Source organism: Trachypithecus francoisi, unplaced genomic scaffold, assembly GCF_009764315.1.
Source record: "Trachypithecus francoisi isolate TF-2019V2 unplaced genomic scaffold, Tfra_2.0 Lachesis_group1, whole genome shotgun sequence".
NCBI lineage: Eukaryota > Metazoa > Chordata > Mammalia > Primates > Cercopithecidae > Trachypithecus > Trachypithecus francoisi.
In genome coordinates this window covers 109,000,382-109,018,228 of record NW_022681454.1, presented here as the reverse complement: position 1 = coordinate 109,018,228, position 17,847 = coordinate 109,000,382, and the positions used below count along the sequence as shown (strand labels likewise).

Sequence of the window (17,847 nt, the reverse complement as noted above, 5' to 3'; positions counted from 1 at the left end):
GAACTTGGGCTTTTGAAAAGGTAACCTCCACTAGCCCATTTCTCCCATGTCCTTTTGTCTCTGTCCCTCTCTGCATTCAGCAATTGTCCTATTTAGCATAGTTAGTACAGTTCCTTTTCAAAGGAAATGAAGTAAAGAGATTTTAACCTCTTAAAGACCAGAGTTATTAAAATAATAGCAATAGCTAAAACCAATCAGAAAATGAACCAGTCCCATTTCTGGTAGGGGTAACTTGCCTTCTCTTTTCATCCTTTACTTTTTCAGTCTTGGAAACAGGAATAACAGGCTACACGTTTCTAAATCTAATGGCTACCAGCAGTTTAAATAATTCAAGAATTCTATGGAAGTGGACCTTGCAGTAATGCATAGCAGGCCCCCCTCCCCTCCGGCCCTCCTCCACACCACATCTTAAGTTAGAATGTCAGCCTCCTTTTTCATTTCATTCAAAGTGACAGAAAAAAAAAAAAAAGATACTTTAAGACCTAATCAGGTACTGTACCGGTGTTCTGAATGATGAAAAAAACCCTCAAATTACTTCAGTGGGTTTGTCAGTTCTATTGTTAGCTTAGTCAAGTGGCCCTACAGAAAGGAGACAGGAGAGCGAAGAGAAAATAGTAGAATTCTAATCTGCTTTTTAAAGACTCTTGGTCAGAAGTATAGCAATTCAGATACCCCTGTTTGAAAGCAGCAGGACAGATTTGTTAGAAGACAAAAGCTCCAATTAGTATTTTCCACACCCTTTCACAATTTTCTCTACTGCTTTTGGCTCTGAAACCCTTTATGCCAGGGCCTTTGTGCTGGCAAAGAGGCGGGTGGAAGGGCACAGGGGCGGGGGAGGGGAGCCCCGGGCTCGGAAAGATGGCACGCAGGGCCCGGGTGCTCCGGGTGTCCCACAGAGGTCAAGTAGCTCGGGAGGGAAGGGGAGCTGCAGACACCGAGGACGCGGGGGCGGCCAGCAGGAGGGAGCCTACCTGAGTTCATGGAGATTCGGGCTTGGCGAATAACCACCTGCGGGGCAATTGGGGTGGTTGGCTGCAACTTGTGGAGACCTTTGGCGACCTGCAGAAGTTTTCCAGAGACGTCGAGCCCATACAGGAACCGGTCCACCAAGAACACAATAGCTGCCGCAGCCGCACAGTCCTGAGCGAGGATGGAGGCCCTCAGGGACGCCTGGAGGAACAGCGTGGAAGATCTTGAGCCAGGCGGAAACGCCGGCAGGCTGAGGGCCAGGCTTAGAGTGGGAGGTATTTTCATTAATACAACAAAACCCACAGCTAGGAAGAGAAAAATACTTTATTAGGCAGCTGAACCAAAAGAAAGAAAACAGAAAAATCCAGTTCAATTGTGCAATAAAATAGTATTTTCTTCATTCAATTTCCCCCATTACATTTATAAAATTATAGAAGCGATAAATGCATACTTCCTGTTGTTAAAAACTCAAACAATACTAAAGTGCATAGGGTAAAAAGGTAGGGCCAGGCATGGTGGCTCATGCCTGTAATCTCAGCACCTTGGGAGGCCGAGGCAGGGGGATCTCTTGAGGCTGGGAGTTCGAGACCAGCCTGGCCAACATGGTGAAACCCTGTCTCTACTAAAAATACAAAAATTAGCTAGGCGTGGTAATGGGCGCCTGTAGTCCCAGCTACTCGGGAGGCTGACGCGGGAGAATCACTTGAACCCAGGAGGCAGAGGTTGCAGTGAGCGGAGATCCAGCCACTGCACTCCAGCCTGGATGAAAGAGTGAGACTCCGTCTCAACAACAACAACAAAAACTATGTAGGGTAAAAAGTAAAAGCGCCCCATAGTTTCCCCACCCCTTATTTTTATTTCTTCTCCTACTGCTCCAACTCTTCTTGACAATGGTTTGGGAGAGAAGATCCCTCCAGAACCTCTATCCTTTTATTTATATTTAGATATTAATTGATCGTTGTCTTGCTTTGCCTTCTCCCACCTTTCCTATCTCTTTCTCTCTCTTTCATACATAAATGACGTCACACTAAACATATTGCTCTGCTGTTTTCTTCTTTCAATCACCATCATCTAGGAGAACTTCCACATTAGTTCATGATACTCTGCTTCACTTATTGCCTACATTTTAATTAGGAAGAAATATAGAATTTTAGATAACAGTCCATATTTGATTTATATCATCATGTTTCATTAATGAATAAAATAAGAAAAAGAAGAAACCCAGCATGAAATGAAAGTGTAACATAAAGAGTGAGAAGTAGAAATAAATAATCAAGTTTTTATGAAAAAACATCATCATCGTTTGCTCTGCTAGGGTGTTGTACTAAAGACCTTTGATTTAGTGGTTACATAGCTAGTAGCGTAAATGAGTTTATCACCCAAATGCTATTATCTTCATATGCTAAACTAAATCATGCTGAGTGCTTTCTGGGCATGTTTGTTCACACATGAAGCCTAGAAAGCCTTGTAAGCACTGCCCATTTTCCTACTACAATGTTACTACACAAAGCACTGCTTTCATCACCACATATTCCTAAGTATTAACACTTACTGGGCAAAACCAGGTGCCAGGCACAGTGCTAGGTGATTTATATGCACTAATTCAGTATCCTCCTAGCAATCCTAAGAGGCAGGTTCTATTATTATTCTCATCTGTAAGATGGGAAACCTGAGATGCAGGGAGGTGAAGTGATATGCTGAGGTCACATGACCTGTGACTAAGCGCTGAGGTTTGAACACAGGAGGTCCAAATTCAGATCCTACATGCTCCCTTGTTGCCCTGACTCCATGTTAGGAAGCTGGATGGAGCTGCTGGGAGTCTGGAAAGGCCCACGTGGTGGGTTAACAGGGCAGAGTACCAGAAGAAGAGAGCTGCACAAAGCAAGTTCAGAGATTTGCAGAGGGTCCTCTTTGAGTCAATTATCTGATATTTACTACTATGTTAATAAATGCCATATACATAATTGGTTACAGAATATTTGTATTCACAGGCTTTCATCAGTCAGGTAATGCCTGCCAAATACCAGCACAATAATCTTTCCGTTTTAAAACTGATGCTTACTTAACCTGTTAAGATATTTAAACTATCAATGTGTTTATTAAGTATATAATTTTTTACTCGACTTATCTTTTTGGTCTGAGTCAATCATCGCTCTCACTGGGATAGAGTTGCCAACTGTTGGGGAGAATATCTCTTCTCTCCTCTTGATATTTCCTTCCACGTGACGGGAGCTCTATGACCCTAGCATCCCTGGCCTCTTTCTATCACTTTCCTCACTCTGCTCCATGGGGGGTGGAGTGACTAATCTGACTGGTAAATTTTAGAAGAAGAAAGTGGGTGTGTATGACTTCTCCCTTTTTTCTCCTGGGAACAAGCTGCCCAAAGGAAACAGCAATTTGTTGTTACTTTTCTATATCATAAGTCTTGTCTAGTAAGCTGCCCTACATGGAGTATTCTGCTTGGCCCTGTTCCTGTGACTAAATGGGGAAGTCTTTATAATTTTGGGGTTCCACTAGCAGATTCCCTATGTCCAATACAAAGCTACATCTTCTAACTTGCCCTTTATCAGAATTAAGGGTACTATTTCATCTCTTGTTTGCCTCTTTTATTTCTCCATTTGCTCAGAATCCAGGAGAGGAAGAGAGGTACTATTGATCGGATCTTCCCAAAGACCCTGACATGAATAACTGCCTTTCTAAGGCACACCATAACCCTTTCTAAGGAAACTGCTGTGCCCACAGCCTCTGACTTTGAGGTAACCGTGTATTTTGCTACTTGGCCTTGACACCCTTTTTTCTCCACCCCACAACCAGATCAAGGCCACCTGATCAAGTGTAGCTACCTGATAACCTGACCCCTCATGACTCTGTGGCCAGGCTTTAAAAAACCAATGTATCAATCTGAACTAAAAAATATAGAAAGAATTTGCCTGTTATTGAAGGATAGAAAGAAAGTAGAGTATGGCCAAGCCATGTTTATGGGCAACACAAGGGAGGATCCAAGAATGGCTCTGAATGCCAGTCCACGTTTTCATGAGTGCCATTCTAGAAATTACATGTCCCGTTTAGTATGCCACGTGTATTTTCAAAATATTGCACACCCCCTTTTATGTATTTACTTGATTGAGCTTCTGTTCCTTCCAACCAGAAAAAGCCTAACAAAAATTGCAATGCTAAAAACTTCTACTGAGTTTGTCAAATAAACCATCAATCTGAAAAATACAAGTTTCATAAACGAGAAAAAGTCTGTTGGCTGGGCGCAGTGGCTGAAGCCTTTAATCCCAGCACTTTGGGAGGCTGAGATGGGTGGATCACTTGACGTCAGAAGTTCGAGACCAGCCTAGTCAACATGGTGAAACCCCATCTCGACTAAAAATACAAAAATTAGCCGGGCGTGGTGGCACGTGCCTGTAGTTCCAGCTACTCAGGAGGCTGAGGCAGGAGAATCACTTAAACCCAGGAGGCGGAGGTTGCAGCAAGCCAAGATTGTGCCACTGCACTCTAGCCTGGGCAACACAGCAAGACTCTGTCTCAAAAAAAAAAAAAAGTCTGTCATTGGCATTCATAAAATGTAAATCAAAAATGGAAAAGCAAATTGATGGTTGTATATGTGGCCAGCTGTGTCTACTAAGGCCAATCTCTCAGCAAGGGTCCTTCCTGTGCTAAAGACACGTAGATATAGTCCTTTGTTTTGTATCTTCAGCTACTATCTTCAGTACTTGCGGTTTCTGCCACTTCCAGCCTTCCTTCTACTTTTACTTAGAAGGAACAACACTATTCCTGCCACCCTGCTCATGGCTATGGACCTTGGGGGGTACTCAGATAGCTTGTGAATGCCCTCTTTTTGATATTACACTTCCATGCATGCTTGATTTAGAGTTCTGCTCTCCATCTTTTTTTCTTTTCTTTTTTTTTTTTCATCTCTATCACCCAAGCTGGAGTGCAGTGGTGCGATCTTGGCTCACTGCAACCTCTGTCTTTCGGATTCAAGTGATTCTCCAGCCTCAGCCTCTTGAGTAAGAGGGACTATAGGTGCTCACCACCATGCCCGGCTAATTTTTGTATTTTTTAGTAGAGATGGGGTTTCACTATGTTGGCCAGGCTAGTCTCGAACTCCTGACCTCGTGATCTGCCCGCCTCGGCCTCCCAAAGTGCTGGGATTACAGGCATAAGCCACTGCGCCCAGCCTTGTTCTCCATTCTTATTGGTGTCTCACTTTAGTTTTAGGGAAGCTGCAGTAACTACTCGGGTGGCAATGTTCAGAGGCAGGCTATTCTCCAGAGGTGATTCCCACTCTTTCCTCACTGAGAATAATGGTTTCCACTTGTGTAGGACCATCTAGTCTGTGAAAAATGTTCACACACACCTCTATGACATTTAAATTTTATAGTAACTCTAAAGTCTAAACAAGAAAAGGAAACTGAAGCTGCAAGATTAAGTGACTTTCCAAAGTTATAAAATCAAAAGAGTCAGCGCTAGGCAAAAATTCAAGTCTCTCTCTCTCTTTTATTTTTATTTACTTATTTTTAATTAATTTTTAGAGACAGGATCTCACTCTGTCACCCAGGCTGGAGTGCAGTGGCTGATCATATAGCTCACTGCAGCCTCAACCTCCTGGGCCCAAGTGATCCTCCCACCTCAGTTTCTGAGTAGCTGGCATTACAGGCATGAGCCACTGTTCCTGGTTTCTCTCTTTCACAGTGGTAAAAAATGCATAACATAAAATATACCATCTTGACATTTTTAAGTATACATTTCAGTAGTGTTAAGTATGTTCACGTTGTTGCAAAACAAATCTTCAGACATTTTTCACTTTGCAAATCCAAGACGTTATACCCATTAAACAACAACTCCCCTTTTTCCACTCTCCCCAATTCCTGGCAACCACCATTCTACTGTAGGGGTTAAGAGGTGTGACACCTTTCCTCTCCCATCATAAGGGTCACAGCTGACACTCCTATAATACAAGACAGGTTAGCAAGAGAAAAGCATAACAAATTTATTTAATCAAAGTTTGATGTTAGATGGGAGCCTTTAGAAATGAAGACCCAAAGACCCAGAAAAAACTGACTGTTTTTAAGGCTTAAATTTGACAAAGAATAGACAGCCATGTAGAAATGTCATTGGACAGAAGGAGTATGACTAATCATAATAGACTAGGTGTGATGGGACTCAGCAAGACCTATCTGGTGAGATTTTTCTCAGCCTATCTGTCTAGTATCTTTCCTTCCAGGTACAGGTCTTATAATCCACTATCAGACAAGATAGGACAGAGAATTTTCTTATGGCCAGCCTCTACACAGAAAGGCAGGGAAAGGTTAGAGTAATATTTCTAGGTTTTATGACTTGCTTTGGTGGAGAGGAGTTCTAACTTCTATGACTTGCCTTAAGGAAGAGGAATTCTGTGGTTTCTATGACTTGGTTTAGTGGTGAAAGAGGAGTGAGAGAGAGGAGGGCAGGAGAAGGTCAGAGAGAACTTGCTTCTGAGGCTGCTTCTGGGGTCTTTCAATCTCCTTTACTTCAAAGTACTCAGCATGCCAAAATGTCTTACTTTGGGGTATCCTTTTCTGAGCTCCAACATTGCTTTCTGCTTCTATGAAGTTGACCACTTTAGATACCTCATATTAGTGAACTCATACAGCATTAGTCTTTTTACCTCATTTAGCATGATATCTTCAAGGTCCATCCATATTGTGGCATGTGGCAGGCTTTCTTCTTAAGGTTTTCCCTTTTAAGGTTGAATAATAATCCATTGTATGTATATACCATGTTTTGTTTGCTCATTCATCCATCAATGAACATTTGGGTGACTTCACCTCTTTATGTTGTGAATAGTGCTGCCATGGACATAGGTATGCAAATATCACTTCAATACCCTGCTTTACTTCTTTTGGATATATACCTAGAAGTGGGATTGCTTGATCACATGAGAGTTTTATGTTTAATTTTTTGAGGAACATCCATGCTGTTTTCCACAGAGTTTGCACCATTTTACAAGCCCACCAAGAGTGCACAGGTTCCATTTTCTCCACATCTTTGCAATACTTGAGGAATACAAGTCTCTTGAGCATCAGTTCATCTTCTGCTTTTCCCCTGTGGCCTGAGCAGGGTTCTGTGGAGCAGTGCCTAATCTGAGAATAAGAAGTTGGGTCTTGGCCAAGTGTGGTGGCTCATGCCTATACTCCCAGCACATTAGGAGGCCAAGGTGGGTGGATCATGAGGCCAGGAGTTCAAGGCCAGTCTGGCCAACATAGTGAAACCCCATCTCTACTAAAAATACAAAAAAATTAGACAGGTGTGGTGGGGCGTGCCTGTAATCCCAGCTACTTGGGAGGCTAAGGCAGGAGAATTGCTTGAATCTGGGAGGTGGAGGTTGCAGTGAGCCGAGATTGCGCCATTGCACTCCAGCCTGGGTGACAGAGCAAGACTCCGTCTCAAAAAACAAACAAACAAAAAAGTTGGGTCTTTAAAGCTGGGGCTGAACTCATTGTTGAGTCCAAACAGTGGTTTTAGGGGCCCCACTTCCTTCATTATAATGAGAAAATTCTATGAAAAGGAAAACAAGGACAAATAAAAACAAATTCCAAATGAAAAGAGTATTCTTGTTACATATTTAAAAATGAGAGACAGGAAAGAAAACTTCCCGGGAGATGGCTTTTAATTTTTGTGCTTTGATATTCTCTAGCAAAAGTTGGATTATGAGAGCAAATGATGATTTGGTGATAGCTGGGGATCACTACAGTTGGGCACTCCTCACAGTGAGCTACAACGATACTTAGTAAGTGCAGTGGCATCCTTTATTAAATGGTCTCCCTGAGTTATGAGATACAGCTTCTTGGAGTCTAGGGAGGCCAAGGTAGCCAGAGTTCACAGGGCAGAGCACCAGAAGAAAATAGCTGCACAAAGCAAGTTCAGAGGTCTGCAGAGGGTCCCCTTTGAGTCTTCAGCAGAATACTGATCAGCTTCTGCATGGAAAGAAACCACCCAAAGCTGGGGGAAAAAGCCACCTGAAATGAACATAGGAAACAATTCTTAGGCCTCAAGCAGCTTGTTTTTCTTAGGAAACAATTCTTAGGCCTCAAGCAGCTTGTGTTTCTATCACCCAGTGTAGAAGAGTCTTGTCATTTACAGGACATGGGGTAGAGTATTCAGAAAGGTATTGCTTTGGTAGGGAGACTAAATTAGACTTTGACTATGACTGTCCTTGGCCAACTCTGATACCTTAGAAGAAAGCTTCAAAAGGATCAAATTATTTCCTAACTTGACTGAGTCCCAGAACAAAGCTCAAGAATATTTATAGGCACACAAAATGTTCACAATCCAAGAAAGTAAAATTTATAATCTGGCATTCAGTTGAAAATTGCCAGGTATGAAAGAAGCCCAGATTGCACAGAAAAAGAAATCAATAGAAAGTGACCCCCAGATTACAGTTCAAGAAGGTAGAGTAAAAATTAGGTATATGCAGTAGAGACACGGAAGATATAAAAATTGAACCAAGTCAAAGGTTTACAGATTAAAGCGATATAAAGTCTGAGATGAAACCACGGGTATCTCGGTTTGTTTCCTAGCTCTAGCACTTATTTGCCATGGCAAGTTACTTAACCACTCTATTCTCAATGACCTCATCTGTGAAATGTGGATAATATTCATGTGTGGTGCTGTTTCAGGATTAGAGGAAGTGTGGGTCAAATGCTCAGCACAGAGCTTGGTAGCTTAATAAATGACATGGAACACTATGAAAAAAATGGAAAGAAGTCAGCTACTCATTTCCACTCTCTTGTGTGATGAGACATAAACAGGCACAGACAAGACTCCCAAAGTGAGTTTCAGTGGAAGTTTCAATAGAGCAAAACAGAAATAATGGGTCATGCATGTAACACCTACAAGGCTTATCTCAGAGAATGGCTAAATCTCTCATTTTTTTCAATCTCTTTCTTCTCTTCACCAACTCTGAGGATTGATGTTACTGGAAACTGAGAAAGGAAAAGGAAAATGAGCGGGCTCTGTGGCACTTGGTGAGGGAAAGCTGGGTCTTGAAAGGGGGCCTTCTCAGCACACACGTGCGAATTGCTTTTGGCTGTCGCCAATGGAGGAATCCTTCCCCAAGCACCTGTAAACTGATGCTGCAAACACCCCATTCTGCATCCCTCAAGAACACGCCATATATTTGAGCAGAGAACATTGCCTAATCTATTTTTCCCCCTTCTACTCTTAATAGATTGGAGCACAAAAGCCTGAGAGAGGGTGACCTGCCAGACAAAAGGGCCTTTGAGTTCCTTGGAAAAGTAGACTTGGAGGAGGATGGAAGGAATCCAAGTGGCCCTATTATTTCCACTTGCACTAATTAGACATTTTTCTGTCAGCTATTGAGCACTGCTGAGAGGCCAAACTCACTGAATTCATTTCTAAAGTGTTTACAGAAGTTTGCATCTGTTTGTGTCTCTTCAGGAGGAAAATAAGCACTTCAATAGCATTGTGGAAAATCTAAACGAAGCATCCTATTCTGGAGGACCTGGCATCCCCGAAGCTGCATAATTTAACTCTGTTCAGGGCCCAAACCTCTCGCATCTCTCTCCAAGACCTAACGATGCAAAATGCAGAGAAGTCAACTCAGGAGAATCTTTTCTTTTCATTTTCTTTTCTCTTTCCCTTTTGAAACGGCAGCATGCTGTGCACTACATACAGATTTAGGTGGCTATCATTCTTGCAGCCCCTCTGTCGTGTTTCTACCAGCACTCTGAGAAATTAATACCCACTTTCATTTGCTGCCAAGTAAGGGGATAGTAAATTCCTCAGCAGCAAAGCAGAATACATCATCATCCTGGGAATCTTCCCAAAATGTATGCTGGGGAGGGGGCGGCGGGCACTCTGACATCAGAAGGAGAAAAATGAAAGAGGGCCAAAGTGTGTGGTAGGGAAGGGACGCTAAAGAGTTTCCCTACATGGTAAAATGTGCCTGGGTTATGCACAATTAGATTAACATGAAAGAGAGCCCCTCTCCCTCCCCCACCCTCTAAAAAAGAAAGAAAAAGAAAACAACACAAAAACCCTAACCCACTGACTACATGGGCAATGCCTTTGAAATGCATATTGGTCTACATGGAATTTGATTCAGGATTCTTTTTGTTTGGGTTTTTAGGCCCACGACTGACCTGCCATCACAGAGGACTCAAAAATATGATCTTTTTAGGTAGCGTCACAGTAACAGAGTTTTAGTGTTGGGATGAACATAGTATGGCTCCAGATAAAAAACAAACAGGGATTCTAATCCTTTATTTTTCCTCAGAGGCTGACTTAGGGGAAGATTGTCCAAACAGCAACCAAATTGTATTTTTCCTGTTATGTGATCATGTTTAAATAAAAATAATGTGGATGTGGATGAGACAATGTGCTGGATTTCTGAAGATAGAGGCTCACAAATGCATGTACACAGACACACGCATAGACACACACACAGTTGTTTTTTCACATCTGTTTTCAGGATGGGAAATAACAGGGTTCTAATTGCATTTAAGGCTCAAAGGGAACTTCATGGCCAGGAAGCTGAGTCAGGTGGTAAAGAAATTAAACTCTACAATGAGATTTTGATACACAGATGATTGAAAAAATGCTAAAGAGCCTTTTCTAAGGGCTCTTGCTGAACAGCAGCAAGGAAAAGTGTGTGCTGTTTTCATGGTTCCTTGCATTAGCGCCAGCCCCTCCCGATGCTGAGCATCAAGTTTAGGTCCCAGCTATGGTTTCAAAGCTGTGATGTGTTCACAGCAATGACAATGGCAGCTGTTCTCAAGGAAGGGCTGGGTGAGGGGGCTCAGAACTGAAGCCATCTGGCACTGCAATTGGCAGGAGCGGTGTGAGGGGAAATTATTGCTGCATAACAAATTGGGAGATTGGCAAAAGGTAGGGAAAGATGGAAGGGAGGTGGGAAATTAGCAAAATGAACACATGAAAAGTGATTGACGTCTGCATAGTTATCCATCAATAGTAAAAGCAGAGTGCAAGTGGTACAGATCAAACTGGTGGACTCAAGTCAATGGATGACCAAACATGGCATGCTCCATATTTGTCCACCCACTAATGTGACAAGGAGGTGAGAAGAAAAAACTGACCTTTCTTAAGGTTTATGCCCAGGGCCTGTAAACATTTCACTGGCCTTTCTTTTACTTTTACCAATAGAAAATGCAGATTCAACCCCTTCTGAAAAATAGTTGTAAACTTTTTCTCTATCTTAATATCTAAAGGTAATATTTTGGATCGTCTCGCCCTTTCTCAGATCTACTGTATATGGAGTTGGCCATCTGTTAAAGGGTAAAGAAAGCAGGATCAAAATAGGCAACCATCTCACCAGGATCCCTGTGAACCTCATGGCTGGGAGCTAGGGACCTGCACGCCTTACCTCTCTTCTGGTGCCCAGGTTGCTATGGCTAGCATGAGTCCAGTTATCATTCTTTGTGATTTCAGCATCCACATTGATGATTACTCCAGCACACTGGTGTCTCTTGCCCATGACCTTCTTCTCTCCAGCTATCTTCTGCTTCACGCCACCTTAGTCACCTACTCTCATGGTTGGCCATACCTTAGAATGTACGATTTTGGCAGCATTTAAGAATCTCAATTTAAGCATTGCATTCTCTGGTCTTTATCTCATGTTCTTTCAGCTTCCTTCTTCTATAGCACAAATCCAACAATTCTACAACCTTTCTGGGACACCCATACAATTCACTGACCCTACTGTTTTGTACTATCCCATCAGTCATCTCATGCCCTCACTTGCCTCTTTAAATTCGATAGTGCGTAAATGTAATAACTTTTAAAAAGCATTCTTGTCTCCTCTCCCTTTTTCTGCCTCTGTTATATTTTTCTGAAAAATGTCAACCATGCTTATTGTTAGAGAAAAACCTTGGACTCACATTAGAGTCACCTGGTAGGACTTTCAAAAGTCTGGATGCCCAGATGGCAGCCCAGACCAGTTAGATCAGAATCTCTGGAGTGCACCTGGGCATTGGTTTCTTTTAACAATCTCAGGTGATTCCAATGAGCACCCAGAGTTGAGCACTCTGGCTGAGTGAGGCTGATCTTCCAGGCTCTTTCCCCAGTCCTCACTCTCACCTCCCTTCTGTGGATGAAACAAATTATCTGATGGGGGTGACATACCTGGCTCAGACCTTTCTCTCTCCTCTCTTCACATCCTCCTGCCAGGGGAGAGGGTACATTCTGGCCTGTTTTGCATGAAGGAAGGGGCCTGCCAGGAACAGGATGAGTCTGGAGTGAAGAATTTTCCAACCCACACCTGAATTTTGAAAACCACATTCTCTTATCTGTTTTATAGTCATAAAAGTTACTCTTTTGTATCTACCTTTCAGCTGATTCTGAATGCAGGAGGGTAAGATCAATGTTATTTATTGGCACCCCAAATTCCAAAATTAAAAAAAATTCTTTGCCTAACCTGAGCTTCTACCTAAGCAAGTGAAAATGGCTGGAAAAAAACACAACCATGATACTTTAAATTTATGATTGTAACCTGAAGATGGCCCCCATTACTGCCTGGCAATTGGAACTACATTTCTACCTCTTTCTCTCTTCCCAATCCAAATTCCTCTAATTGGAGTCTCAGCTGTTTACCTTGATTGTTATTTCACTGAGAAAAGATAGTCAATGAGAAGAGACGGTCTTTATTCTTTTACCTAAATTTGCCAACTCTCTTGAGTTGGAACCTATGTGTTCCATCTACCCTCTTACTGGTAAGTGTGATACCAATACCTTACTTATAGGTTCAATTCTAATCCTTCTTTACATTATATCTCCCTTCTCTTCTGCATCATTAATTTCCTTCCAGATCATTCTCATCAGCATCCAAACATGTTGTAATAGCATCTACCTTAAGAACAATCCTTTCATCTAGAACCAGAAATATCATTTGACCCAGCAATCCTATTACTGGGTATATACCCAAAGGATTATAAATCATTCTACTATAAAGACACCTGCACACATATGTTTATTGCAGCACCATTCCCAATAGCAAAGACTTGGAACCAACCCAAATACCCATCAATGATAGACTGGATAAAGAAAATGTAGTACATATACACCATGGAATACTATGCAACCACAAAAAATAATAAGTCCATGTCCTTTGCAGGGACGTGGATGAAGCTAGAAGCCATCATTCTCAGCAAACTAACACAGAAACAGAAAACCAAGCACTGCATGTTCTCACTCATAAGTGGGAGCTGAACAGTGAGAACACACGGATGCAGGGAGGGGAACATCACACACCGGGGACTGTTGGTGGGTGGAGGACAAAGGGAGGGACAACATTAGGACAAATTCCTGATGCATGTGGGGCTTAAAACCTAAATGACAGGTTGATAAGTGCAGCAAACCACCACGGCACATGTTTACCTATATAACAAACCTGCACGTACTGTACATATATCCCAGAACTTAAAGTAAAAATAAAAGAAAGAGAGAGAAAAACAATCCTTTCTCAGTCATACATCTGTCTCCAGCTCCTATCCCATTTCTCTGCTGCCCTTTCCAGCCAATCCCAAAAGAGTTGTCTAAACTCACTGTCCTCACGTCCTTACCTGCCACTCTTTCTTAAATCTATAATTTTCATCCCTAACACTTCATTGTACCTATTCTTTTCAAGGTTGCTAACAAATCCAGTGACCATTTATTTATTCTTATATTATTCAAACTCCTAGAAGATTTAGCTGAGTGAATCAATCCCTCCTTAAAAAAGAAAAAAATTCAGGTGGCTTCTGGCATTGCACATTCTGCTGGTTCCCTTCCTTGCTTGATTTGCTGGATCATGCTTCTTTCCCAGCTTCTGAACAAGGAAGGCCTTAATGATCAGTTCTGAGACTGCTTCTCGCCTTCAGCTACACTCAGCCTGTTCCATGGCCTCAAATAGCAACTCTGATAATGAATCCCATGTTTAAATACCATCCTGTTTCTCTTTGCTCGAATGCAGACTCATATATGGAATTGCCCACCATAGCCCAAGTTGGATGTCAGGATCTCAAACTCATCACGTTTAAAACAGAATTCTATTTTTCCTCCATTCTTGCTTCTTCTTCAGTGTTCTCTGTCTCTGTAGTGATGTCTTATTCACTCATTTGCTTAGGACAAAACCTTGGAGTTTTGACTCCACATTTGTGACTCTTTTTTTCTCTTGTCCTCTACACCCAATTCATCAGTAAATCATGTTGGCTCTACCTCTAAAATACGTGTAAGATCTGACCATTTGTCATCTCCTCCAGGGCACCCACTTCAGTCAAAGCCACTGTTACAGTCTTGCTTGGATAGGGTCCCTGCTCTTGCCTCTGGTGTTTCTCTCCCTTACACAGCAGAGTGATCTCTCTAAAATGTAAGCCTAATCATGTCAGTTCCCTGCTCTTGACTTTAACATGGCTTCCCATCACATTTAAAATAAAATTTAGGCCAGACACCGTGGCTCAGGCCTATAATTCCAGCACTTTGGGAAGCTGAGGCAGGAGGATCACTTGAGCCCAGGAGCTTGAGAGCAGCCTGGGCAACATAGGGAGACTCCGTCTTTACAAAAATATGTATTTTTAAAATTAGCCAGGCTTGGTGGTGCTTGCCTGTAGTCCCAGCTATTCTGGAGGCTGAGGTGGGAGGATCACTTGAACACAGGAATTTGAGGTTACAGTGAGCTATGATCACACCACTGTGCTCTAGCCTGGGCAACAGAGCAAGAGGCTGTCTCTTAAAAAAATTTTAAAATTTAAATCTGTTATCATGGCCAATAAGATCCTATATGATATTGTCTCTTAATACTTCATTGACCTGTTTACTCTTATTTTCATCACTTCTCACCATTCTCCAGCCTCTTTGCTCATCCTCCAACAAGTCTTTGTATTTGTTGCTCCTTCCCTCTGCAATGCTGTGCCCTCAGCTATCTGCATGGCTCCCTCATTCAGATCTGGGCTCCAGTCACCTATTCAAAAAAGTCTTCCCTAACCATTCCTCTACAATCATATTAAGAGTATCTATAGTCACTCACTATCTCTTGACTCTGCTTTGTCATCATAGACTTTATTACTCTCCAATATTAAATTATGTATATACCATCTGACTGTGCTCAATCGCATCAACAGTGATGCTTTATCAATACAGATTCGTGGATCTAAATAAAGATCCACTAAATCAGAATCTCGAGGTAGTAAGACCTAGGAATATATATGTTTTAAGAAGCTGCTCCCCACTCCACCCCAGTTAATGCATACATGTCCCGCATAGTTCTAATTCATTCATCCTGTTGACCAGTATTTGGAATCTCTAGCATAAGTCATTTAAGTCATAAACAGATATAAATTATGTGCATTTTAAGCATATTAGGCAAAGGTATGGCCTTAGACAAAGAGTGAAGGGAAGTTGTTATAATTCTGTGACCAAAGCAATATAATAGGAGAGCTACTGAGACAGGTTAGGGGTCTGGCCTCTAAGCCCTTTTAAAGCTCTACTTGACAGTGACTCCAGAAGACACAGAGGTCTCAATTTCACATACAGTGCCCATGGAAATATTGGTTGGTGCAAAAGTAACTGCAGTTTTTTGCCATTTAAAAGCAATAGCAAAAACTGCAATTACCTTTGCACCAACCTAATAATTCATGCCTAGTGTGATAGGAGGTTTTCAACAGCCATGAAAGGAATATATTTCGCCTGTGGTCTTCACATAGAGAATATACATAAAAAGCTCCAGCATTGAGCTGAGAATATTTTCAAAATGTGACCGATTACACACATATGTGGAAAAGAAGCCAGTACTGAGACTACTTTTACGAAGAAGCTAGTGAAATCTGTTACTAGAGGGAGATGCTGTGGGAAAAGGCAAAGAAAAGGGATTTCAGCTGCGCCGAGGCACTATGTGATTTTGCATGTTACTTAACCTTTAGACGTTAACATTCACATCTATAAAGTAAAGATAACAATGCCACAGGGCCTGGCACTGTGGCTCACGCCTATAATCCTAGCAATTTGAGAAGTCAAGGAAGGAGGGTTGTCTGAGCTGAGGAGTTCGAGACCAGCCTGGGCAACATGGTGATGACCCACCTCTCTTAAAATACAAAAAAATAGCGGGGTGTGGTGGCACACACATGTGGTTCCAGCTACTTGGGAGGCTGAGGTACAAGAATTGCTTGAACACAGGAAATGGAGGTTGCAGTGATCTGAGATCATGCCACTGCACTCCGGCCTGGACAACAGAGTGAGACTCTGTCTCCAAAAGAAGAAAAAAAAAATAAAAATAACAGCACCACATAGATGACTGAGAAGATTATAGAGGAGTACATGTAAGGTGCCTAGCACTTAGTAGATGCTCAATAAATAATAACGTATTATTTTGACAGTGGATTGAGGGTGAGATTGTGAAATCAGTTTCTGAGATCTCAAAATACAAAGAAAATTCTAAAAGTTTCCATTTAAATTTATCAATGAGAAAGAAATTAAGCTTCACTAACATTTTAAAAAGTGAATTGACATAAGCACCTTCCTCTGTTATGTTTGATAGTTACTCAGCACAGATGGCACATGATCATGCTTCATCCTGGAAGAGCTGATGACCGAAACTCTCTTGTTGGACGGTTTCACGGTACAACTGTACTGCAGTTTATATAGTTGGTAAGTAGGTTTATAGTTTCTAGTATCACAAATCATAGATACTTTGGAATAATTCATAATGAGAGGGGGAAATACTACAAAAACCTCCAGGCAAAGTTCCTTAGAGAATGGCCAAATATGGAGCTTAGACATTTTTCTTTTATGAAAGGTTTTTGTGTCAGCCTGTTCTGTGATGACAAGTGGCTGACCACAGTACGCTATGCAACAGGTATTCTGAAAAATATCTTTCAAATAATGAGGGTTGGAAGTATTTTCTTCATTGTGATTTAGCTACTAAAAATATAACATATTTTAAAACACACAAATGGGAATTTTTTTTCTTTCTTTCCTAAAGAAACATGACAACTAAGAAAATTTTAACCCGTTTAAAAAAATGTTCCAAATGAAGAGTTTGAATGGACTTTTGGCATCCTTTGTTAAAAAAAGTATCCTCTGATTAACTTACAGAAACATGCAATTGACATTAGGGAACGCAGAAATTTGCTAGCAGCATTTCAACAAATGATGTCTCATAATTGGTAGATGGATTGAAATGTGAGTGATGTGAATTTGTAATCATAGCTGACCATTTCTATTTGGATCTACACATCTTTGACACATAAATTTTCAACTGTGACAGTCATTAAAACCAAATATTAAAATAAACTGTACTAGCTACATCTTCAACGCAGAGGACTAATTCAAGATTTTTAAAACTGAACACAGTATGTTACAATCTTAACATGAACAAAAAAGTTCTCATGCCAATATTGCACTTTAAAATTTATTTTAAAGTATTCATTTAATCTTTGTCTCATTCTTCTTAAATTTCTATTTTACTGAAATCTATATACATAGTAATGCACAGTACATGCATATCATTAAATAAATAAATGTATAATGTGGTGCTTATGTAAAAGTTTTTGCTGATGAGATGAGCAATAAAAATGTTTTAAAGACAATTGAGGCCGGGCGCGGTGGCTCAAGCCTGTAATCCCAGCACTTTGGGAGGCCGAGACAGGCGGATCACGAGGTCAGGAGATCGAGACCATCCTGGCTAACACGGTGAAACCCCGTCTCTACTAAAAAATACAAAAAACTAGCTGGGCGAGGTGGCGGGCGCCTGTGGTCCCAGCTACTCGGGAGGCTGAGGCGGGAGAATGGCGTAAACCCGGGAGGCGCAGCTTGCAGTGAGCTGAGATCCGGCCACTGCACTCCAGACTGGGCGATAGAGCGAGACTCCGTCTCAAAAAA

The 17,847-nt window shown here is 41.6% G+C and overlaps 1 protein-coding gene across 7 annotated transcripts in view; it reads right to left on the bottom strand.

Annotated features, from left to right (window-relative positions):
• ALPK1 (alpha kinase 1) overlaps positions 1–17,847 on the bottom strand; it is a 140,780-nt gene that overhangs the window by 30,852 nt on the left and 92,081 nt on the right. For 6 of the 7 annotated variants that reach the window (XM_033215019.1, XM_033215022.1, XM_033215023.1 and 3 more), the window contains one exon: positions 972–1,170. In XM_033215019.1, the coding sequence (XP_033070910.1) occupies positions 972–1,170 (199 nt within the window). Of the gene's footprint in view, positions 1–971; positions 1,275–17,847 lie in introns of all 7 variants that reach the window. The other variant, XM_033215024.1, reaches the window with a different exon arrangement.